The 25552-nt window shown below is 40.9% G+C and overlaps 2 protein-coding genes across 11 annotated transcripts in view; both read right to left on the bottom strand.

Moving 5' to 3' along the window:
* The window catches only part of LOC117249528 (uncharacterized), a 34901-nt gene that overhangs the window by 3815 nt on the left and 5534 nt on the right, over positions 1–25552 (bottom strand). The window contains exons 1-4 of one of the 9 annotated variants that reach the window (XM_033615245.2): positions 5859–6010; positions 3647–3687; positions 1470–1543; positions 18–306 (exon numbers count right to left, since the gene is read on the bottom strand). The exons of 5 other annotated variants lie outside the window; for them this stretch is intronic. In XM_033615245.2, coding sequence (XP_033471136.1) covers positions 18–297 — 280 coding nt within the window. In that variant the 5' untranslated portion in view covers positions 298–306; positions 1470–1543; positions 3647–3687; positions 5859–6010. Of the gene's footprint in view, positions 1–17; positions 310–1469; positions 1544–3646; positions 3688–5858; positions 6011–25552 lie in introns of those variants that run through there. 3 more of the 9 variants (XM_033615242.2, XM_078165511.1, XM_033615244.2) reach the window with 3 other exon arrangements.
* Positions 7357–20750, bottom strand: LOC117249064 (uncharacterized). 2 transcript variants are annotated; one of them, XM_078165516.1, is made up of 4 exons: positions 20574–20750; positions 13100–13197; positions 12646–12936; positions 7357–10851 (listed from the first exon to the last, which is right to left on the bottom strand). In XM_078165516.1, the coding sequence occupies exons 3-4, from the start codon at positions 12923–12925 to the stop codon at positions 9005–9007; spliced, it is 2127 nt and encodes a 708-aa protein (XP_078021642.1). In that variant the 5' UTR covers positions 12926–12936; positions 13100–13197; positions 20574–20750; the 3' UTR covers positions 7357–9004. The 2 variants fall into 2 exon arrangements, with proteins under 2 accessions (XP_078021642.1, XP_033470323.2); XM_033614432.2 differs by lacking the exon at positions 20574–20750 and adding an exon at positions 17910–18537.

Consider the following 25552-nt stretch of genomic DNA (forward strand, 5'->3'; position numbering starts at 1 on the left):
ACTTTTCCACAACTTACTGTTGTGTCCCAAGGGGAGGTTTTGAAGATGCTGCTTCAGATCATTCCTGTGGATGTTTTCTAAAATCTTCAAGGTTACCTTCAGAGCTCCAGAACCTGGATATTTCTGTACCATTAGATCGACAGTGTGCTGCCTTTTTGCCTTCTCCAGCTGAGACACTGGGATGCCTGACAAGCCCTCCAGGAGCCCATCCTGCTCCAAGAACCACTTGAAATTCTCAAACTCCTCTTCTTTCAGGTCCTGCAGAGTTTTCCAGAGCTCCTCTTTAAGTTTCGCCATTATGGCTCCCTGCTGGAAATAAGGGACATTTTCAACTGGGGGAATGATAGACTAATCTCATTCCACTACACCAGTACAACTGTTTTAAATGTGCATCTTAAATTCAAATCATCTGCGACTTGACAAATGGATCACACACATTTGAATACTTCAAAGTTCAACTTTTTTTTTCTGACCCTTTGAACTGTTGTGAATCTTGTGATAATCCACACAAGAATTCAAGCTTAATATATTACATGATTTTAAATTCATTTGACCGACACTTAAGTCCAAAGTGACTGACTGTTACAGTTAGTGGATTTTAAACTCCTAACAAACAAGAAATAGATGTTATCAAAAAATGGAAGTGTAACTTCCAAATAAATAGCCATTAACAGGTATCAGATATTCAGAATAGAGGCTTTAGTAGCATGTTTCACATTTCCAATGCTGATCCAGGTTTTTATGACTGTCAGGCCGTAGGTGAGCGTCTGTCACCCTAGGTTTTGCAGAGTGTTCCGCACTCGTCGGTCCTTGTTGGGGGCTTTTCAGCTGATTTAGCATGTTGAATCAGCAGCGGAGACCGTCGGTGAGGAAAAAAACATTCTTATTTACCGCTCAGTGCACGAGTTAAGAAACAAAAGTGAGGTAAAACAAATTACTGAAGTCAAAAGGGAGTGAGATCGAAACCTGCCCACTGGTCTGAAGAGTTTTTTCTTCTCACTCAGGCGCAGACTGTATGTGTTAATCGGCCACTGGTTGTAGTCTTTAGCGTTTGTTCAAGTGCAACTTTTTGGCAGAGGGGATGTGAGACGACACAACAGTCCGCCACTATTATTTGATGTCGGCTTGATTTGTCTGGGCTCTTTCAGCACAGTTTACAGCAGTGGTGCCTGGCTGGTCCAGGTCATTAGTTTGAGGTCCCACAATTTAATACATTCAGCATCATACTTGCATTAGGCCATGTTGTTGAGCTAGTTTGCTGACTCTGTCAAGTAGCTGTCGGTTAGCCACACACTACAGCCAGAAATTTACTGTACTTAAAAGTGTGGGGGTTTTTTTTCCACAAACTTTATATGTTTGACAGAATGACCCTGCAACCCACTTTTAGACTGCAACACACCAGTTGGGAACCACTGCTTTACAGTGAACAATAAACTATGAAAAACATTTTGATTTTTTTCCCTACATACCTCTGCAGGAGTTCATGGCAAGTCCGTCGATACCGCTGGATGCTGAAGGGAGCTGAACAGTTCCCAATGAAAACCTGGGATGAAAGTAATAAAGATTAGATACTGCACTTCACCATGGTCAGCTACTGGTCAGGAGCCGACAGCTAAGTTCCGCAGGGAAGATGCTTGTCAACGTTAGGATCAGAAGAACGGCCTCCTGTATCACCTATCTGCTGCTACAGTTGTTGATGAGGAGTACTCACCCTGTTTCCTCTGGTTGAGCTAAAAGCCAGGCAAGTTTATTTATGTTGCACATTTCATACACAAGTGCTTTAGGTAATGTAAAGTTAAACTGGAAATATAGCACAATAGCTGCTTCCTGTTTCCACACTTCCTGGAGTTTGCTTGGCCTCTTCCTGTAGGCTGAACGTTCCTGAAGGGAATCAACTGTGGTTCCATTTCACAGCAAGTATTTTGGCACTACAAGTGACATATCTCTGAAACTGTTTTAAGGCATTCCCTTCTTACTGTTTTCTTGTTCTGATCCTCCACAATACATTTTCTTGTCAAAAACATAAACAACATAAAAACTTCACACGCACATTATATAATATAAATAAAACGACGCACATTTAATAGGAGTCTGAAACCCTGTTTCAAAGCTTCTGCTATCTAACAGCTGTCCGCCAAAAACACACTCTGGCAGCTCCACATGGTTTCATGCTCTTTTATGAAGTGCTCTGACAAACCTACTGGAAAACTACTCGTCTTCATTTCTTGACATGGCTTTTGTTTGGCTCAGAGAAAGCCCTTGGGTGTGTAGGGCCACCAGTGCTGCTCATTTTGTGGTCAAGTTGTGGCTCATGAGGAAAGCTAAATCCATCATGAAGGAGACTGACAGACGTGTAATGTTCACAGAGGCCAGAGTGAGTTGTTCACTTGTTCACTTCCTTTGCAGATGTTGCTTGAGGCAGCCACATGTTACTGCTGGCTTCAATCTAATGTCACCCGCTCCTTCACAGTTTATACAAGACATCATCTGTAAGTTTGGTTATTTGCCAAACCGTTTCAAACTTGACAACATGAACAATCTGAATGGGTCCCTTTTTATTTCCTTTTATTTTCTTAATGCAGTCACTGACAGGAAGTAAACAGGGACCAAAGCTGTTGCCCTAGCAACAGAGTAGCAATGAAACTGTCTGTAGGAATAAAAGTGACCTGGGTGCATCATCATTTATTTGATTATGTGTTTTGTTCGTCTTGTGTAAAGTAGCAATGGCTGGCTGAAGTTTTTGATATTTAGTGTTATTTAGTCGAAAGAGGACACTTAGCTCAACGGATGTTTGTGTGTTATATGTTAAGATTTTCCTAGTGACCCCTGATTGGTTGACACTGCACACCGACAGCAGCTAGGTCTGCACTCAAAATATGTAGCATCAGTGTGGAACGAGGACAGTAACAGGCTATCAAAAGGCGACCGCGCTTTTTCCATCAGGGCCCCTCGACTTTGGAACGACCTGCCTGAAGAGATAAGGCTTGCAACATCAGTAACATCTTTTAAATCTCTTCTTAAAACCCATTTTTATAGACTTGCCTTCTAGACTTTTTATTTATTCTCTTTGTTTCTTTTTATTTATTTTATTCTATTCCTTTTAATTGTTTATTCTTTGTTATTGTCATTATGCAATGTTGTCTTTTTATCCTTCTATTCGTTTGTTTCTAGTATTTAGAAATAATAGTTTTATTGCCTTTATTGTTATCTCTTTTAACATTCTGTCTTTATCATTCTGTCTTTATCATTCTGTCTGTGTTTTGCTTAACTTCACCTCAATTTTAGCTTAATTTTGTCGTGCTTTTGTTTGCCCTCACTGTTTTGACTCTCTGTTGCTATAGATATCCTGCATTTGCTTTGTTTGTCAAAGCACTTTGTAAACTTTTGTTTTTAAAAGTGCTATATAAATAAAGTTCTTATTATTATTTTATTATTATTATTATTATTATTATTATTATTATTATTATTATTATTATTATTATTATTATATATAAACTTAACAGCAGTCTGGTAGTTTAATTCGTTTTCTTGCTTGTGCGTGCCCGTTAAAGTAAACAGGAAATATAAAACAGCAGAATAACAACAGTAGATGTCGTATGGTGCAATGTTTGCAGCAGTGGAGGAAGTTTAAGTGAGTACTACTAACCGAATGATGTTCCACGTGTTGATAGTCCTGATATGTCATACCTGGGTGGGAACAAAAAGCAAACAGGATGGGACTGTCTTGCTGCCATGTTAACAAACAGCTCTGGGATGCTTTCACTCCGAGTGCTGCGGTTACACTCCTGTCAGAAGTCATTTTTACTTTGTAGGAGAGGTTTTCAGGCACAGCTTGTTAGCTGAATGAATCTATGCTTTGACTGGGTGCAGTCGACTTTATTCCAACATGCCAAGGCACGTTTTGTAAATCAATGTATTTCCGTAAAGAGTGACATCAATTACGTTGATGAATCACCCAGCCCCTATTTAGAGGGCTTGTTGGGACACATACACAAAATTGAAAGAGAATGCCACCATGCCTCCATGGTGAACGAAGAGTCCAAAAAGGGGAACATTGTTTATGAATTCAAATACGCGAGGACTGCGTTTAACGTTTACAAACAGCCTGTTAGAGGTGACCCGGGTACGTCCAGCTAGTAGGAGGCCCCGGGATGGACCCAGAACATATCTCATCTGGCCTGGGAACGCCTCAGGATCCTCCAGGAGGAGCCGTTGCTGGAGAGGGGGATGGATGCAAGTTTTCAAGCTCTCACGAAACTCATGCAGTATAATCCAAGTCTCATTTATCCAGTCGAATGCTCAGTGCATCCCAAACAGATGCATTTTTGCTAAAACAACACTTCCATTTAAGAGTAGTGCGTCCTTAACGTGCCTGAGCATGCGCATGCTAGGGCTGTACATTTTATCGAATATTAATCATGATCAAGATTTTGGCTTCCCACAATTAAATGACCGCGGTATCAAAGTTTAAAATGCTGCTCCACTCACAGGAAACTCCTCTGCATGTTAAAAACAAGCACTTCATTAAAGGCAAGCCTCCACGTTTGAAGAGCTGTCATGGCGCTACGAGTGCACTCTACAGCAGCAGCCTCTGACAAACGTTCCTAAATGTTGCCACCACAGACGTGCAACGCAAATTCTTTGAAGTTTTGGATTTAGGAGAACACAAATAACATGCAGAGAGTGCATGACACTTGTTATACCACCTGAAAATAACCCACAATCTGCAGCACAATGAATGCATGAAGGCTGAGATGAATAATGTCTTAATAATGTCTGTCCTTGTCCAGCATCAAATCAGACATCCATGACAGCAACGCCACAATACATCATGGTACTGTGACTGCTGTTAAAAAATAAAACAAAAAAAACAGCAGCAGGTGTATCCATAGATCCATAGGAGATGCAGTGAATTCAGGTGAGCAGGACTCTTATTTTGAAGTCTTAGTTGATGTGAAATTTAGAACATTAGCCGGAATGTAGCGCAACATCAAAGTGAAAGCAGTGCTGTGTTTATTTAAGTGTGAAAGTGCAATAAAAAAAGAATGAACACATTGAGAAATTCATGTACAAATGATCATTTTGCGGTTGAAGTATTTAAGAGGAAGAGAGAAAGGGAGGGAGGCATACAAGAGGAAGTTTTCTTGGTTGTGATTAGAATTCGTTTTTCAGTTATCTTTTTTTAGGGCCACAGTATTCACATAACATTGCCGCACAAGCCAGTTGGACCAACCACTGTTGTTTAACTTAAACAGACACAGTGTAGATATGTGACCGGGTCAATCTGCCAAGTGTCTGCTCTTTGCTTATGTGGGAGTTTTAAAGGCATCTGGAAGGTATGTCAGGTCAGAGCTGGAGAATGTTGGCGCCTCTCAGAGGGCTCGGGAGATTTATGATGGCATAGCCTGATATAGCGCAGGTCCTAATGACAGGCCGAGACATTATTTACCACGAAAACTTTTTTTTTTTTTTTTTTACATTTTCATGTATGTTGAAAAGTAAAAGTAACCCACTGTAACCACACCCTGCTCTTATCTACACAAAACCAGCAGCTGCTGTGTACACGCTTTAACATGTCATGCAGAATCTTTCTCTGCTTCAACCTGAAGTCTGTTGCTGTGGCACAGCTTCTGCTGAGAACCGTTAAAACCTCACACGGTAGTATATCATTAACCAGTTTTCCAGGCTGGGGTGAGAAGGTGGTCTGCAGGACCCCACACAGACCGCCATTTCCCCGAAATACAAAGTAGACGACAGAGACAATGATGAGGTAAACCCCTTAAAAACCCACCAGAAACTAGACATCTAATATCCATTACAAAAATGTGCCACAGAGAAAACAGTTGTTAGAAACTCACCCAGCCGAATTCAGCACAGATTTCTTCAGATTTAGAAAGATGATCAACACGTGTAAATTATTCTTTATCAGTCTTGGTGATTCATGCGAAAATGACCTCATAAGGCTATGAGCTTCAGCCAATGGTTACCGTCCTGGCTCTCTCCGCTCAACTTCTTGTTTAGCAGAGTGAGTGAGTGAGTCTCCACCCAACCCCCCCCCCCCCCCCCCCCCCGAAAAGCTGCTGCACGTGACTTTTTTTTTTTTTATCTTTTGACTGTGCACAGGAGGCCCAATGCTCACAGTGTCAGACCAGCTCCAAAAAGATACAGAGGCCAAACACACAGTGTAGAGAATACAGCAGGATTTCAAAAATGACATTGACTTCTCCATCTGAACATACACCACTGCTCAAAGGTTCTCCTGACACTAAAGCTGGACTGGGTCCAGTCAGAGGAGGGAGAGGACGACTCTGTGTGTTTGAATGGTCTTTAATTCTTCTAGTTTGCAGAAAGTCGTCGTTACAAATAGATCTTCAAACTTCACAACAGACACAGCAGGTTAGTCCAGGATGAGCACTGTTGGAATATCAGCTGAACATAATATGGGCTGACAAATCATAGTTCAAACATATTCAATCTAACCAGAGGGCCCAGTAAAAAATGCACTAAGTCAGTATTATATATAATATATATAATATATATTATATAAGGCAGTTCGGTCTGTTTTGTTTTGGTGTGTATATCCGACCCAGCCTTGCAAACTGTTGGTGAGCTGGTTTGTGTACATCATGTACATGACATTGCACAGAGCTGATTGAAAACAGACAAGAGACCCTGCATCACAAACTACTTTAAAAACTCTAATTAAGGTAAATATTCCAATTGTGCTTTATACATGTTTAACAGAATGCTATCGGCCTATCCCACCTGCACTAATCAGAAAATGCAAAATTGTGATTACAACAGAAATGAACAGGTATAAAGTTTGGCTGTTTCCACCTCTTGATGTGTATAACTTTTAAACTTGCTCAACAAGTGTAACCAAAAGTACTCCCCTGTGTATGCTGAGGTTATTTAGAGAGATAAGAGAAGTTTCAATTGTCTTCAGACACAAACCACAGTTAGTCCTGATTGAAGCTTTGCCAGCTCTCTGAGCTACTTTGTCTGAAAATCGTGGCGCTGAACGACTTTCTCGTCTTCATTTTCTCTACAGGTTCTTTTCAATGGTTCATCGTCTCTGTAATCTGCTTAGACTTGTTAATATTTGACATCAAATGATTTCGCCCGCACAGACTGTTTATATCAATCCCATATCTAGCAATAAATTTTTTATGATTGTGTTTGTCAAGATCTTGAATATGAAACTGTTATGCCTTTTTTATTGTATACGTTATCTATTAACTGTGATGCTGTGGTTAACAATGGGCACAGCTTGAATCATACCCTGGTCTAAAGCCACGTCCTGTGGAGATCACTGAATTACTGCAGTGTAAATGACAATGAGCAGGCAAAATGTCATGTCAGTCTAACATTTCTTTTATTTAGCAATGCTCAGGCAATAAAAACAACCAATACATTACATTCAATTGATTATTTGATAGTTAGTTCGCAATGCAAAACTGGATCCACATTAGTGACATGTTGGAGTTGCAAAATGAATTCTCTTGTTTTTCAACACAACTTAAATCAAAAGCCTGTCTTCCTGCTGTGTACATTTATTACCAAACAAACATCACCATCAGCCCCTGTATCAGTCAATCAATTAATCAATCCATCCATCAATCAGCCTAATTTTATTTAATACACATTTACATCCATGTACAAGTCTGAAAGCTAAAATAAAGATGGCATTTCTCACTCAGTTTTTGGTGTTTCCACTGTTCAACTTTATATTTCAATTTACTGATAGGTAGGGGAACAGTGGTTTATATTTAGAGCACATACTGGTCGTGTAGACAGGTCAAAGTTGTGCTCCAGTAGTAAAAGTAGTAAATGAATACAGAGCACATAAAAAGAAAGCGAAGCAATACAGAAATTAACCAGAATTTGTGATTAAAATAAGTCATCAGCATCAGGATTGTGTTTATTCACTTTGATGTTTGCTACACAACAATAAACATAGTAAGAGAAAAGAAAAGGTAAAATCAAACATTGCAGCAGTCAGAAGCATGAAAAAATAATAAAATTTGAAAAAAATATCAAAAATAAAACAATAATACATTTTTCAAAAAATACCCAAAATATATAATGTATCTTTTTAAAAAATCAAGAGCTGTACAGTTTTTACCACAGATTAAATTTATAAGGCCCCTCCCAGCCGTGGTACATCCCAAGAGGTGTTTTCATTTGAACTTTTGCTATATGAGACTTCGTCTTAGGTCTGTCTTATTTAATTAACATCTTTCTTACTCTTGTGTTGCACCTATTGAAGTAGAAGAAAAACTGTTTTTCTTGAAGCATTGCTTCGTTACCATACATGACTACCACCAACTGTGGATATGGGAAATCATCAGAAATCCAAGGATGTCATACTGTATAGCCCCTTTTGCATTTGATAGACATGGCAAGCAGACTCAACTTTGGATACCCACACCTGAGGGGATCCGAGGGGATCCGACGGGACCCAACAGGAGCCAACGGGGTCCAATGGGACAGCTGGACTGGATTTGGACGTCCTCACTGTGTTGTCTTTCAGTTTGTTTTAAGAGAGACACAAGAAAATGGACACAGCGCTGAAAGGAGAGCTGGCTGTGTGTTTCAGCAGCAGCACCAGAGTGGAGCCTTTCCCTTACAGTAACTGTGTGGGGCTCGAGTGAGGTTTGGACATAGAAAACAGAACGCTTGTCGGGTTCAGGTCAGGCTCGGTTACTACTCTCTCTGGCTCGGGTCCAGTTTGGGTTGCAGCCTGAGCTGCAGTCTAGTGCGTCCATCTGTGCCTTTGTACTAATGGACTACAAGATACTCCAAAGTCAGACCTTCTCTTCAAAATGTAGTATCAGAACAATTTAAAACCTTTACAATGTGCTTTAAGATGAGACAATATAGACATTTATTATTCTTATATCTGCTGTATGTTCGGCTCAGTGACTTGCTGTGATTTGCAGCTTAACTCTGGCCAAGCTGAGCAGAACTCCAACTAGAATAACTGAAACACCTGCAAGTGTGATTAATCACTGTGCCTAACAGGACAAATGATCAGAGGGGCAGAGTTTGTACCATTGTCATTAGTACAGGGACTGAAGTATGGAAGGAGTTTCTCAGTGAAGGAGCAGCTTGTAAAGGAGTAAAGAAGATCTGCGGCATCTACATCATAGAAGGAGACCAGACCCTCGTCATAGTCTACAAACACTCCCACCTTCTGAGGATTAGACTTCAGGGAGAGACGCACTGACGGGTTATCATTAGCTTCATACCTGTTGCCATCCCTCAACCACATGGTCCAGAAACCGCCTTTAGGACTCACTGTAATACTTTCTTTCCTTTCGATCGACTCCTTGGCGACTCCCACAGTCCAGGCAGTCTTCCCTTTAACCTGAACCTCGTAGTAAAATCTTCCTGAGGAGAAACTCTGCTTTCCTAAGACGTTCACACGCTTGTCAAATCTGTTAGGGTTGTCTGGTAGTTTCTTCCTCACATCACCATGATGTACTTGTTTCCCATCATCGGACAGGATGAGATTAGGATGGGCTGTATCAGGATCCAGAGTCACATCCACTGCAAACTGTTGGACGCTCATCAGCTCAGCCTTCTTTCTTTCATGTTCTTCCTGATCACTGAAGTCATTGACAGGACAAATGATCAAGGGGGCAGAATTTGTACCACCATCATCAGTACAGGGACTGAAGAATGGGTAGAGTTTCTCAGTGAAGGAGCAGCCGGTAAAACAGTAGAGAAGATCTGCGGAATCTACATCATAAAAGCAGACCAGACCCTCATCATAGTCCACAAACACTCCCACCTTCTGAGGAGGCTGATTCAGAGAGAGGAAAACAAGATCGTCATCAATTGCTCCGTAGTCATCTCCATCTCTCAACATTATAGTCCAGAAACCATTTTCTGGGCTTGTTGTGATGTGGGCTTTCCTCTGGATTGACTCTTTGGCCACTCCCAAATCCCAGGCAGTCTTCCCTTTAACCTGAACCTCAAAGTAAAATTTTCCAGATGAGAAACTTTGTTTTCCTAAGATGTTCACACATTTCGTAAACCTTTTAGGGTTGTTTGGGAGTTTCTTAAATACATCACCACAGCTGACTTGCTTTCTATCATGACAGAGGATGAGAGCAGGATGGGCTGTATCAGGATCCAGAGTCACCTCCACTGCAAACTGTTGGACGCTCTTCAGCTCAGGCGCTTTTCTTTCGTAGTCTTCCTTCTGATCACTTAAGTCATGTGTCTTAAGGCTTGGTGGGTGATTGACAGGAGAGATGATCAAAGGGGCAGAGTTTACACCACCATCATTAGTACAGGGACTGAAGAATGGGTAGAGTTTCTCAGTGAAGGAGCAGCCAGTGAAGGAGTAGAGAAGATCTGCAGCGTCTACATCATAAAAGCAGACCAGATCCTTGTCATAGTCCACAAACACTCCCACCTTCTGAGGATGGTGATTCAGAGGGAGATCAACTAAAGGGTCATCAATCGCCATGTAATCATCTTCATTCTCTAAATGAATAGTCCAGAAACCATATTTAGGATCCAGTGTGATACCTCTCTTCCTTTCGATCGACTCCTTGGCGACTCCTATAGTCCAGGCAGTCTTCCCTTTAACCTGAACCTCAAAGTAAAATTTTCCTGAAGAGAAACTCTGCTTTCCTAAGACGTTCACACATCTGTGAAATCTCTCAGGGTTGTTTGGGAGTTTCTTCCTCACGTCACCATGGCGTACTTGTTTCCCATCAGCAGACAGGATGAGGTGAGGATGTGCTGTATCAGGATCCAGAGTCACATCCACTGCAAACTGCTGCACCCACTGGAGCTTGGGCTTCTCTCCCTTATACTCTTCTTTCTTAGCAACATCTAAAACAAGACAGAGAACAAACAGACACACAGACTTATTAATAAGATGTTAAATAAAGGTCTGACCTCAGACCTTATACTTGTGTCATGGTAAGCCACAACACTAAGCATATATTTTAGAGTTCAAAAAAGGAAGGGGGGCTGAAGCAACTTCAGGAAAATGCGACCCTTGTGGTAAAGAAGCAAAACAGTCACCTCATGTCTTGGATCATTTTTTGTGAAACCTATTTACAGTTAATTCACACCAAAATGCAACAGCTGGGGAATTTGGATGCTTGGTCTGCAACAGTGTTTGAGTGGGTGGAACATGTCAGGTGGCGTCCACATGAATGCCAGAACCAAAGGTTTCCCAGCAGAACATTGTATTGGATCAAAATAATTAGTTATTCACTTCCTCTGTCAGTGGTTTTAAACGGATAGTGCACCCAAAAATGAAAATTCAGCCATTATCTACTCACCCATATGCCGACAGAGGCCCTGGTGAAGTTATAGAGTCCTCACATCACTTGCGGAGATCGGCGGGGGGAGCAGCCAGCACACCTAATGGCTGACGGCGCCCCAGACTAACGTCCAAGAACACGAAATTGAATCCACAAAGTATCTCCATACTGCTCGTCCGTAGTGATCCAAGTGTGCTGAAGCCGCGACATAAAAAGTTATTTCGAAAAACGTCATATGAACTCCGTTTTTAGCCTCACTGTAGCCTGTAGCTCTGACTGCTTCTCTGTGCTCCGCATTCACGTGTGTGTGCCTGCGCGAGACCAGCGAAAGCATGAGCTTTGCTCACCCGTGTTTACATCACGTGACATATGCACCGCACGGGGAGACAACGGTAACCACAGTAGCTAAAAGATCATTTGCACTAAGGTCTTTTAGCAAAGGACAGCCCAACATGTCTGAAGACTTTGAAATTGAGGGAGAACAGCATTTCTTTGTTGAGCCGTATTTGTTTGAGCCTGAGTATACGGACGGAACTCAGGCTACTGGACGAAGCAGCCGCCGCAGCTCATGAGCCTAACCCTCAGCCAGCCGCAGAATACCAGAGTCGAGCACTGGAAACCTGGTGGTGTAGTTGTTTCAAATGCAAAGCAATGCCAACGGATGAGGAAAGTCTTTGCTGCTCAGACTGGGAATTGGCGATGCCTGCACTTGAGAATCTGGACATCAGTACTGACGAGACTGCTGCTCTTCAGAGACCGTGCATCACCGATCACCCTGAGCGCGCACGTCAACGCGGAGCACAGAAACAGTCAGAGCTACAGGCTACAGTGAGGCTAAAAACAGAGTTCACATGACATTTTCCAAACAACTTTTTATGTCGCAGCTGCAGCACACTTGGATCATTACGGATGAGCAGTATGGAGATACTTTGTGGATTCAGTTTTGTGTTGGACATTAGTGTGGGGCGCCGTATGCCATTAGGTGTGCTGGCCGCTGCCCCCGCCGATCTCTGCAAGTGATGTGAGAACTCTAAAACTTCACCAGGGCCTCCGTCGGCATATGGGTGAGTTGATAATGGCTGAATTTTCATTTTTGGGTGCACTATCCCTTTAAGGATGTGGCTGATCGGTGTTTGTTGAACACTCGGATGAAGAGAGGAGCAGAGTTGTCAGAGTGATCACCATCTCGTGTTACCTATGGTCATGACCATATGGTGGTGTACCATAATAAATGATAACTTAATCTTTACATTTTTTGTTAATATACTTCTTCTGACAGAATGTTCATAACTCATGCAGTAATTTATAAGATGAATGTGACACTTCTGCGTATCAGAACTTTACCCCAACTTACATTTTGGTCCTAAGCAGAGGTTTTGAAGGCGCTGCACCAGATCATTCCTGTGGATGTTTTCTAAAATCTTCAAGGTTACCTTCAGAGCTCCAGGACCTGGATATTTCTGTACCATTAGATCCACCGTGTCCTGCCTTTTTGCCTTCTCCAGCTGAGCCACTGGGATGCCTGACAAGCCCTCCAAGATTCCATCATCCTTGAGAAACCACTTGAAATTCTCAAACTCCTCTTCTTTCAGGTCCCGCAGGGTTTTCCAGAGCTCTTCTTTCAGTTTTGCCATTATGGCTTCCTCTTTAAATAAAACAGAAAGTTTATATCAGAGAGTATACACTATTTTTTATGGAATTATTTATTTATTTCATCCATTCAGTCTTTTTTAACTTGTGACAATCCACACATTCAAGTTAAATACATTAAATTTGATCAGCAGACACTTTTGTCCAAAGCAACTTACAGTTCATGGGCTCAAAGGAACCGGAGCCAGATGTCATCAAAAATGGAGTTCATCAATGGTCAGTCTATAACGTTGGATGCTGTGATGAGCAGTTAAGCCTGTGAAAACATTAAAGTTATAATGATTAGATGCTGCACATTACCATCTTCATTTCTGGGCCCAGTTCAAAAAATTTTAACTGGATCGTTCTGATCCAGATCTGGAAATCCCATGTTTTGCTGTCCAGGATAAGATGATCCATCTTACTTATGTGCCAGTTTTTCAAAGCAACATTGGACTGGATCACCCTGATCCAGATATGAACTTTTAAAGATTACCAAAATCCAGTTAACCAGTACTCTAAATGGGACTACACATCACTGTGTAGGCAGTCTGCCAACTAACACAATGCAGTTATCACTTATTGCCACTGGTGCTGCCAAAGAGAAGGTAACGGAGATCTTTGAGATTATATGTTTAAATAATTTTATTTTATTTTGATGGTTATTTGGTTATTTTATGGGGCCAACATCCTTTTTTCCTAATTAACAGTAGTAGTAATAGGCACTACTTTATCAAAGAAACTGTTCAACAAATGAAGTGTAAAATATAAATAAATGTATTTGACCAATTTAAAAAGTTTATTACTTTTTGTCCCTGAAATCCAGCCTGAATCCAGCTCCCTGCTGGGATCAGGATAATCCTGATTTTTTGGGGGGGGGGGGGGGATCAAAGGTATCCCAATCCTACACAAAGTTTTGAACAATACATACCAAATGTTTGATTCAGATCAAATCTAAGGTCCCGTTTATACGACAACGATTTCAACCAAAAATGGTGAACTTAAGTTGCGTTTTGGCATTGTTCACATGACGGCGGCATTTTGGGTGCCTGAAAACACAATGTTTTGAGAACGCATTCCAGAGTGCAATTTTTGGAAACAGCACCATTTCCGTTGTCATGTAAACTCACAATATGCAGTTCCTCTGAAAACGGAGACTTTTCGCACATGCGCATCACGGTTTCAGTCACGAGGCATGCGCGGGGTATCGACCATCACAACAACAATGGCGGACTCCCGAGCTCTGTTTGTGCTGCTCACCTTGTTGAATTTATCAACACTTCTCCAGCAAAGTGTAGATTTACTGTAGCAACTGGGGATGCACCGAATATTTGGTAACCGAATATATTCGGCCAAATATTGCAAAAAAACACACACATTCGGTATTCGGTGGAATAAGTTAAAAGCAAGGCCGAATAATAGCGGCGTGTTTTGATAATGCAATCAAACAGCGTGCCTAGACGGGTGGAGTAAAATGTCGGCAGTGTGGCAATCCGTCCGTCACCACACTCGCATTTGCGACTAAAAATAGTTTTGAGCGAGCAAAATAGGCTTAAATCATTCAGCACGCTGTGCGAGCAGCCTACAGATTTCAACCACCAACAGAAATGAAAGGCGAATCCCACCGGTTGTGGGTTGAACAGGGGTCACAGACACAGACAGTAATGTATTCCTGTCAAATATGGCGGCCATCGGCTTACCGGCGACGGAGAAGTCGGCTCCAATGATATCCTCTTCTTGGCGTCTTGACTGCCCAGAAGTACCTGAACAGCCGAGCCAGCCGAACACAGGTATGTGACGTGTCAGAGGAGAAATGAGCCGTTCACATTTCTCTCTTTGTGGCAGGTAACGGCCCACAAACCTCACCGCACTTTAGGGACTGTTCTTTACTTATGAAGGGACTGTTCTTTACTTGTCAGGGGAGGAGGGTGGCTGGTTGATTCTTATTTTATTTATTTTATTTTATTTTCCCCCCTATGTTAATCACTTATTGATGCTGTTTTTGAAGTATGAATAAGTCAATAAGTAATTTATTCCATTGAAATATCATTGATGTATTATAGAAAAGTGATTTATCTTTTTATAAATGACAAAAGGCACATCTGCCTCATTTTTGCTGTGGTATCATGATACTACTCAGAACCGTGATACTTTAATTGGTATCGTACCGTGGGTCCCAATTTTGGTACCGTGACAACACTAATCTGGAGGGGGTTCATCTGCAGAAACTAATGAAAAACTAAACAACGATATTCGGTATTCGGTGCTCGGTATTCGGCCAAGCGTTTAATATTATTCGGCTTCGGCCACAAATTTTCATTTCGGTGCATCCCTAGTAGCAACTCCACCTCGTCGTCCATCCAAACATTAGTGCAGTTGCCATTTTGTTTGTTTATACATCACCACTCTGCAGAACAACGAAGCGTATGTGTCGTTTCATTACAAAGTCATACCGCCAACTACTGGCCTGGCATGTATACTGCAGCGTTTTTGGTAATTTTTGTAGATCCGTGTGCACAGCGATTGTTATCAAAATGTTGTCTGAACTCAGACCTTTTTTGAAAACAAAAATGAGAAATGATTAGGTTTTTCGTGTAAACATGTCCTACGACTGAATTAAATGATCTCCTCCAATTTCAGAATCCTTTTTTTCTTTTGAACAATCGATTTTCGAGATTTGAACCAATCCGATAACTGAAATCAGATTACCTCCAAACAACTAGGCCCTGGATATTTAACTGAGAGGTTACTGTTATGAAACTTGTGATAATCTACATGTTCAAGTTAAGTACATTAAATTCATTTGGCAGACATTTTGTCTAAAGCAGTGTACAATGAGTGGATTCAGACTCTAAAGAAACAAGAACTACATATCAAAAATGAAACTCATGAATGATCAGTCGATAACGGCAGACGTTGAAGGGAGCAGGTAAACCTTTGAAAAGCAGAAATGAGGTAATAATGATAAGGCACTGCACACCACTATTTTCACTCCTGGGCCCAGTATTTCAAAACTTGTAATCTGGATCAGAATAATCCGGATAATGAAATACTTCACGAAAGGAACAGTTGGTACCACAGCTTTCACATCAAAATGTAAGTTTACCGTCACCTAATGTGTAGCGTTTTTAAGACCATACGAAGGCCACCCACCATCTCATGTGAGCCAGCTATTTGAATTGTCACCTATTTAAAACGTGGGCGTACCAATTTCTAATTGAGCCGAGGTCATGCTAACGGTAGCTAGTGCGGCTCCATTGACTTGCATGTTAAGTAGCTAGCAGGCTAGCGAGGTGGCTGGCTTTGTTGATGTATTTTGCGCTCTATGGTTTAATTTAAAAGGGAATTAATCTGAAGTACGTCATACATGAACTCTTTAAACACCAACCTGTTCAAAGTTTAACGTTATGTTATTGCCAACACAGCGGACTGTTTTAAAAATTTTTTTTTACATGTGTGCAGAGTGGACTGTATAGGAAAAATACACAGTACTAGTATGAATTATGCAGTTCATTCAGAAGTGTCAGAGGATTGCGTTTGGGTATGCTACAGTAATGCTGGTGATATGCTTTTCTGTACTTAAACAATGTCTGTGACTATTGTGGATTCCTGACAGAGAATGGAGACTGAGAGGGCGGTGAGACAAATTGAACTGGCTGATGAGCAGCTCAAGCTGATGCTGCTTCAGCAGAGAGAGACAGAATTGAAGATAAAACTTCTGGAAAAGAAGCTCACCTCAGACCTGTGAGCAGTCTTTAGGTTCTGTGACTATATTTTGATTTACATTTTGTTTCTAATTGCTTTTTTAATACTTTGTTTGAATAGCCATGTGCTTATTATGTCAATCCCTGTGTTGTTTCTTGTACTCTGTGTAAAGAAAAGAATGTGCTATACAAATAAATTTGCTTTGCATTGCATTTAGTTACAATGTTAGGTGAAACTAGATGTTGAGAAATAGGTCTGTATTTGTTCCTCTTATTTACAGCAGTTTCAGGAAGTATAGCCAAACAATATTTTTCTATGCTTGAAATTACTTACAACTAAAACACTAATTCAGATTAAGTGTAATGAACAACTTGAGTAACAATATCTAGGAGAAGTGGAGCTGAGGCTTTGTCAAATCCACCTCTGAGGTGGGATCCAAATAATCCTGAAATTTGGTATCAAATTGATCCAGATCTCTGCCTTAACTTTTGAAATACCTAATTGCAGCCTTTATCTGGATTAAAGGGAGGATTGGATTACCAGAATTGAATCCTGATCCTCAGGATCCTTTTGATCTGTGTTGAAATACCCAGTTTTCAGATCAGATCAGGATTTAATCCAATCCGGCCAGGATAATCCTATCAGATCACTTTGAAATACTGGGCCGTGGATATTAAACTGGCCGTCAGAGAGCACATTCGGTATTCACCGTTTCCCTCAGAGACAGTTTGGCACAGACGATGCTCTATTCAATTGAAAGCATTCACAAATCATTGCATTGTTTTCTTTAATGTTTTTTTTACAGCGTCCCAACTTTGTGGAATCAGACTTGTATGATGACACAGTCTGATACCTACTGCAGGGCAGAACGATAGGTCAAGACCATATTTATCATGACAACTGGGCTTCCACTGACACACTAACACAACTTTTGTCACATTTTAATGTGTGTTTAAAAGTGAAAGTAACCAACTACAACCACAACATGCTCTAACTTACTGGAAACAAGCAGCTGATGTGTAAACGTTTCAACATGACATAGCATCCCTGTTTGATGAGAACCATGAAAAACTAACACAATATTATAGAAGTTTTTGGGTCAGGGATGATTTTACACTGCTGATTGTAGGGCAGAAATAAACCAAAGAATGTCATCTTCCCAAAATATGACGTAGACGGCAGAGACAATGAGTAAGTATACACCTAAAAAAAAACACCAGAAACTAGACATCTAATATTTATTAAAAAAATGTAGCAAAGGAAAACAGGTTATCAAAAACTCACCCAGCTGAAGTCATCAGAATCCTTCAGCTTTAGAAAGATGAACAACACATCGAGAATTTTCTAACAGTTTCAGTAAACCGTGGCCTTATAAGGTTATAAGCCTCAGTTTATGAGAGAGCGTTCATCTGGGCCTCAGCTCTCTTAGCCCAACTTCCTGTTTGTCACTTAGCCGAGTGAGTGAGTCTCCACCTCCCCCCTTGAAGAACTCGCTCACATCAGCAACATGTGACCATTTTTTATCTTTTGACTGTGCACAGGAGGCCCAATGCTCACAGCGTCAGACCAGCTCCAAAAAGATACAGAGGTCAAACACACAGTGTAGAGAATACAGCAGGATTTCAAAATGACATCGATTTCTCCATCTGAACATACACCACTGCTCAAAGGTTCTCCTGACACTAAAGCTGGACTGGGTCCAGTCAGAGGAGGGAGAGGACGACTCTGTGTGTTTGAATGGTCTTCAATTCTTCTAGTTTGCAGAAAGTCGTCGTTACAAATAGATCTTCAAACTTCACAACAGACACAGCAGGTTAGTCCAGGATGAGCACTGTTGGAATATCAGCTGAACATAATATGGGCTGACAAATCATAGTTCAAACATATTCAATCTAACCAGAGGGCCCAGTGAAAAATGCACTAAGTCAGTATTATATATAATATATATAATATATATTATATAAGGCAGTTCGGTCTGTTTTGTTTTGGCGTGTATATCCGACCCAGCCTTGCAAACTGTTGGTGAGCTGGTTTGTGTACATCATGTACATGACATTGCACAGAGCTGATTGAAAACAGACAAGAGACCCTGCATCACAAACTACTTTAAAAACTCTAATTAAGGTAAATATTCCAATTGTGCTTTATACATGTTTGACAGAATGCTATCGGCCTATCCCACCTGCACTAATCAGAAAATGCAAAATTGTGATTACAACAGAAATGAACAGGTATAAAGTTTGGCTGTTTCCACCTCTTGATGTACAGTACAAGCCAAAAGTTTGGACACACCTTCTCATTCAATGCGTTTTCTTTATTTTCATGACTATTTACATTGTAGATTCTCACTGAAGGCATCAAAACTATGAATGAACACATGTGGAGTTATGTACTTAACAAAAAAAGGTGAAATAACTGAAAACATGTTTTATATTCTAGTTTCTTCAAAATAGCCACCCTTTGCTCTGATTACTGCTTTGCACACTCTTGGCATTCTCTCCATGAGCCTCAAGAGGTAGTCACCTGAAATGGTTTTCCAACAGTCTTGAAGGAGTTCCCAGAGGTGTTTAGCACTTGTTGGCCCCTTTGCCTTCACTCTGCGGTCCAGCTCACCCCAAACCATCTGGATTGGGTTCAGGTCCGGTGACTGTGGAGGCCAGGTCATCTGCCGCAGCACTCCATCACTCTCCTTCTTGGTCAAATAGCCCTTACACAGCCTGGAGGTGTGTTTGGGGTCATTGTCCTGTTGAAAAATAAATGATCGTCCAACTAAACGCAAACCGGATGGGATGGCATGTCGCTGCAGGATGCTGTGGTAGCCATGCTGGTTCAGTGTGCCTTCAATTTTGAATAAATCCCCAACAGTGTCACCAGCAAAACACCCCCACACCATCACACCTCCTCCTCCATGCTTCACAGTGGGAACCAGGCATGTGGAATCCATCCGTTCACCTTTTCTGCGTCTCACAAAGACACGGCGGTTGGAACCAAAGATCTCAAATTTGGACTCATCAGACCAAAGCACAGATTTCCACTGGTCTAATGTCCATTCCTTGTGTTTCTTGGCCCAAACAAATCTCTTCTGCTTGTTGCCTCTCCTTAGCAGTGGTTTCCTAGCAGCTATTTGACCATGAAGGCCTGATTGGCGCAGTCTCCTCTTAACAGTTGTTCTAGAGATGGGTCTGCTGCTAGAACTCTGTGTGGCATTCATCTGGTCTCTGATCTGAGCTGCTGTTAACTTGCCATTTCTGAGGCTGGTGACTCGGATGAACTTATCCTCAGAAGCAGAGGTGACTCTTGGTCTTCCTTTCCTGGGTCGGTCCTCATGTGTGCCAGTTTCGTTGTAGCGCTTGATGGTTTTTGCGACTCCACTTGGGGACACATTTAAAGTTTTTGCAATTTTCCGGACTGACTGACCTTCATTTCTTAAAATAATGATGGCCACTCGTTTTTCTTTAGTTAGCTGATTGGTTCTTGCCATAATATGAATTTTAACAGTTGTCCAATAGGGCTGTCGGCTGTGTATTAACCTGACTTCTGCACAACACAACTTTATCAATGGGGTCCCAACCCCATTGATAAAGCAAGAAATTCCACTAATTAACCCTGATAAGGCACACCTGTGAAGTGGAAACCATTTCAGGTGACTACCTCTTGAAGCTCATGGAGAGAATGCCAAGAGTGTGCAAAGCAGTAATCAGAGCAAAGGGTGGCTATTTTGAAGAAACTAGAATATAAAACATGTTTTCAGTTATTTCACCTTTTTTTGTTAAGTACATAACTCCACATGTGTTCATTCATAGTTTTGATGCCTTCAGTGAGAATCTACAATGTAAATAGTCATGAAAATAAAGAAAACGCATTGAATGAGAAGGTGTGTCCAAACTTTTGGCCTGTACTGTATATTACTCTTAAACTTGCTCAACAAGTGTAACCAAAAGTACTCACCTGTGTATGCTGAGGTTATTTAGAGAGATAAGAGAAGTTTAAATTGTCTTCAGACACAAACCACAGTTAGTCCTGATTGAAGCTTTGCCAGCTGTCTGAGCTGCTTTGTCTGAGAATTGTGGCGCTGAATGACTTTCTCGTCTTCATTTTCTCTGCAGCTTCTTTTCAATGGTTCGTTGTCTCTGTAATCTGCTTAGATTTGTTAATATTTGACATCAAATGATTTCGCCTGCTCAGACTGTTTATATCAATCCCATATCTAGCAATAATTTTTTATGATTGTGTTTGTCAAGAAACTGAAAATGAAACTTGAATGCTGTTAATATTTTATCTTCTAACTGATGCCATCGTTAACGGGTGCAACTGTGTATAATAACTAGATTACTTTAGTGTCAGTGAGGATCACCAGGCATAATGTCATGTAAGTCCAACATTTCTTTCACTTATTATGCTCAGATGTTAACAAATAATTTACATTACTTTGATTTAATTAGACAGATTAGATCATACTAGATAACAATGAAAAACTGGATCCACATAAGTGAAATGTTTCAGTTGCAAAATGTGAACACTCACTCACTGCCTTCTGTCCATGTTTTAGGAAGACATTAAGCCAATTCGCTCAGGTTTCAATGATTAAATACACAATTACATGCACATACAAGCCTGAGAGCTAAATTAAAGATGACATTTTACGTTCAGTTTAAGTGTTTCCGCTGTTCAACAGTGGAGCAGTGGTTTATATTTGGAGCACATACTGGTCGCTAAATACATCAAAATTAAGAATAAATGAATGAAGAAACAATGAAATTCACCAGACTTGAATAATTATGTAATGAAATACATAGAAGTCTTCAGAATCAGAATTTTGTTTATTGCCAAGTAGATTTTTACATGCAGGGAATTCACTTTGGTGTTTGGTACAAAACAATACACATAGTGAGAGAATATTAAAGATAAAATGAAGCACAGCAGGAGTCAGAAGCATGAAAAAAAATGACAATTAAATGTTAAAAAATCTATAAAAATATGGACGATATATATATTGAAAAGCTGTACAGGTTTTTTTTTTCCTCCCATAGATTCTATTTTAAAGGCCCTTCACAACCATGAAACACTCCGAGAGGTGTTTTCACCTTAACATTTGCCACATGAGACATCGTTTCCATGTTAATGCGAACATCATACTTGTGTTGCACCTGTTTCTCTCAAACATAGACTGCATTTTTCATCGTGCATTGCCATGTCACCTTACACATTAGTGCCACCAGCTGTGGACCAGGGACGTCATACTGGATTTCCCTTTTCAGTTGATAGAAATGGCGTGCATACTAGAATGACGCGACAGAACCTGACAGTTGAGCCGAGTTCAAACAACTGTTTACCAGTGATGTTCAAGTTGGGTTGGGCCTACTTGACATGGTGCTTAATGTTTCGCTTCCCAGTGAATATCCGCTTCCTCGCTGTGTCGCTTTTGGTTTGTTAAAGTGACACGAGACAATGGACTCTGCAGTGTAAAGAGCAGCAGGACCAGAGTGATTTTCAGGGATCCACCAGTCATGAAACCTCTGTTAAAGTTATGACATTTAAAAAAACTGTTTTCCAGGCCTTGAAATAGTTTTGAAAATACCTTGTTATGGCAATTGTTTGAAGTAAAAATCCCAAAACGTCTTAACAATACACAACATCTGAGCATTATTAGTTTAAAATCAAGTGCTGTGTTTTGCAACCACTGAAACGTCACTAGTATCACTTGATACACACAGATCACATCAGTATTGTGTCATCGCTGTATTTGATTTAATTAAACTTACACATCTTATTGAATCACCAGGTATCATGATCCAAACATGCATGTAAATGTCCAGATCACGTCATTATGGCTACAGTGTTAGGTCATAGATCCACTTGGACGTAGTGAGACTAAAGGAACATGAGAGCAATCATATTAAATAAGGTATTGCGAACGCTCAGGTTTCGGCAGGGTTGCAAAACATTTATTAGACATGTATGTCAAACAAATGTTTAACAGGAATAAAAGCATAGATACTTATCAAAATTAAAATCCAAACACGTTAAATGACATTGACAGCTCCAGGATCTTTGGTTTTCTGTCTCCCAAAAAGGGACGTGTCCTTGACATTTTGTACCCTTATGGGTCTGGAATCAGAAAGAGACGACTGATTGCTCTGTGTGATCAAACGTAGATCAAAACCTGCCAGGTGCTCATGGAGAGCGGAAATCAACAGCATACACAGGAAGATAGTCCAGACGTATTAAAAAGCTTTTATTGTGCTGACTAAATCATTTAAAGAACTCTGTCAATGATTTAGCCACTATAATAAAGGCTTTTTAATACTTCCTTCCTTGTTTTCTATATTTTTTTGAGTGCCTGGATTGACTTCCTGTGTACCCTGATGTGCCTGTCTGGCCTTTAGGCAATGCAACTAGTTGGCAGCGGGAATGTCTAACAAGTGGGTAAAGCTGGAAAAGATGTATCACTATACAGTGGTGGAAAAAAGTTTTCGGACACCCCATGCATTTGTGAAATATTGCATTAAGAATCACTCTTAGGTCTTCAAGTGCAATTTCTTTTAGTACAGTCACAGCTAAAATACTAAATAAATCCTAAAAAAGCCATTAAATCTTAAAATTGATTGGTTCCATAAAAATATGTAAGAAATTTTGAGTATTGGGTCATTTTGGTACCAGTGATAAAGGTCGTTCTTTTTATTAAAAGACACAATTTTTGTTGCCAAGCTTCGTGTCTACATAAAGCCAGCACATTTGAAAGTTCTTCAGACACAAAAATGGCTAAAACAAGGAACCTAACGCAGGAAACACGCCTGAAGATAAAGATTCTCTGCCAGGAAGGGTACAGCTGCCGCCAGATAGCCAGGAAGTGCAGATGCAGTCTTTCAGCAGTTGGATACACTCTGCAGAAATACAGACGAACCAACAGCTTGGAAGACAAACCAAGATCTGGGCGTCCAAGGGTTTCTTCAGCAAGAAATGACCGCATCCTGATCCGCATGTGCAGGCAAAACCGCCGAATGACATCACAGGAGCTTCAGCAGCAGTGGTCAAACCAAACTGGTGTCCAGTGTTCCACCCGCACTGTACGTGGCCGACTTTTAGATCATGGCTTAAGGTCCTATAAGGCTATCAAGAAGCCCCTGATCAATGAGAGACAGAGGTTAGCCCGGCGTCGTTGGGCCCAGGCACACAAGAACTGGACAGCCAGGAATTGGAAGAAGATTTTGTGGTCAGATGAGTCCAGTTTCCAGCTTTATCTTCCTCCTACTAATGTGAGGGTACGCAGAAGGCCAGGCGAAGCATTATCTCCAGCATGTACAGTACCTACTGTCAAGCATGGTGGAGGCAGTATCATGGTTTGGGGATGCATGAGTGCTGCTGGTGTTGGTCATCTCACTGTCTGTGATGGCACACTGAACTCTACCAAGTATTGTACCATTCTCGAAACCCACATGCTCCCTTCTGCGCGTGCACTGTTCCGTCGAGGTAAAAACTGGATGTTTCAACAAGATAATGGCCCTTGCCACACATCCAAGGCCAGTAGAACTTGGCTGCAGGAGCACAGTATCCAGGTCTTAGAGTGGCCAGCTCAATCCCCGGACATGAGCCCCATTGAAAATCTGTGGTGGATTATCAAAAGGTCTGTTTCAAAGCATAAACCAAGGAATTTAGAAGAATTAAAAGCAGTAATTCAAGAAGAACGGGACAAGATTACCCCTCAACAGTGTGAAAGGCTCGTGGGGAACATGCCAGCCAGGATTAGAGCTCTACTACGTACCAATGGCAGGACTACTAAATATTAATTTGATGATGTGATGGTTTATTTATTTTTTGTTCAGTTTTGAACACATTCTCTGTTATTTGTTGACTTTGATATCGACAATGTTGAGAACTGACATATTGAAACTGTCAAGAATTTAGTTTTATTAGTTTTTCTTGTAAACAATGAACAAAAAAATATAATTTGTATTTGTTTGTATCTGTCTAATGCAGCCACACCTTTTGAAACACAAAAAAGATTTTTCCACAAATATTTCATGATAATATTTGAGATTGTGTAAAATTTTAAGGGTGTCCGAAAACGTTTTTCCACCACTGTATAGGCTTATCCATTTTAAACTACTTTAATGGAGTCATGGCAAGGAGGTCAAATATTATGGAAAAGTTTTGAAAATTCATTCCAGTAACTGTGTCCCACTCAGGTTCAGTTCAGACACAGAAAACAGAACGCCTGTCGGGTTCAGGTCAGGCTCGGTTACTACTCTCTCTGGCTCGGGTCCAGTTTGGGTTGCAGCCTGAGCTGCAGTCTAGTGCGTCCATCTGTGCCTTTGTACTAATGGACTACAAGATACTCCAAAGTCAGACCTTCTCTTCAAAATGTAGTATCAGAACAATTTAAAACCTTTACAATGTGCTTTAAGATGAGACAATATAGACATTTATTATTCTTATATCTGCTGTATGTTCGGCTCAGTGACTTGCTGTGATTTGCAGCTTAACTCTGGCCAAGCTGAGCAGAACTCCAACTAGAATAACTGAAACACCTGCAAGTGTGATTAAACACTGTGCCTAACAGGACAAATGATCAGAGGGGCAGAGTTTGTACCATTGTCATTAGTACAGGGACTGAAGTATGGAAGGAGTTTCTCAGTGAAGGAGCAGCTTGTAAAGGAGTAAAGAAGATCTGCGGCATCTACATCATAGAAGGAGACCAGACCTTCGTCATAGTCTACAAACACTCCCACCTTCTGAGGATTAGACTTCAGGGAGAGACGCACTGACGGGTTATCATTAGCTTCATACCTGTTGCCATCCCTCAACCACATGGTCCAGAAACCGCCTTTAGGACTCACTGTAATACTTTCTTTCCTTTCCATGGACTCCTTGGCGACTCCCACAGTCCAGGCAGTCTTCCCTTTAACCTGAACCTCGTAGTAAAATCT

The sequence above is a fragment of the Epinephelus lanceolatus genome, chromosome 23, assembly GCF_041903045.1.
Source record: "Epinephelus lanceolatus isolate andai-2023 chromosome 23, ASM4190304v1, whole genome shotgun sequence".
NCBI classification, from domain to species: Eukaryota; Metazoa; Chordata; class Actinopteri; order Perciformes; family Serranidae; genus Epinephelus; species Epinephelus lanceolatus.

Bases quoted from the DNA above. Each gene is read 5' to 3' on its own strand.
- LOC117249064 (XM_078165516.1), bottom strand. From the start codon at position 12,925: ATGGCAAAACTGAAAGAAGAGCTCTGGAAAACCCTGCGGGACCTGAAA. The intron at 10,852-12,645 runs GTAAGTTGGGGT...GTCTTGTTTTAG, and splicing joins CCTCTGCTTAGGACCAAAAT to ATGTTGCTAAGAAAGAAGAG.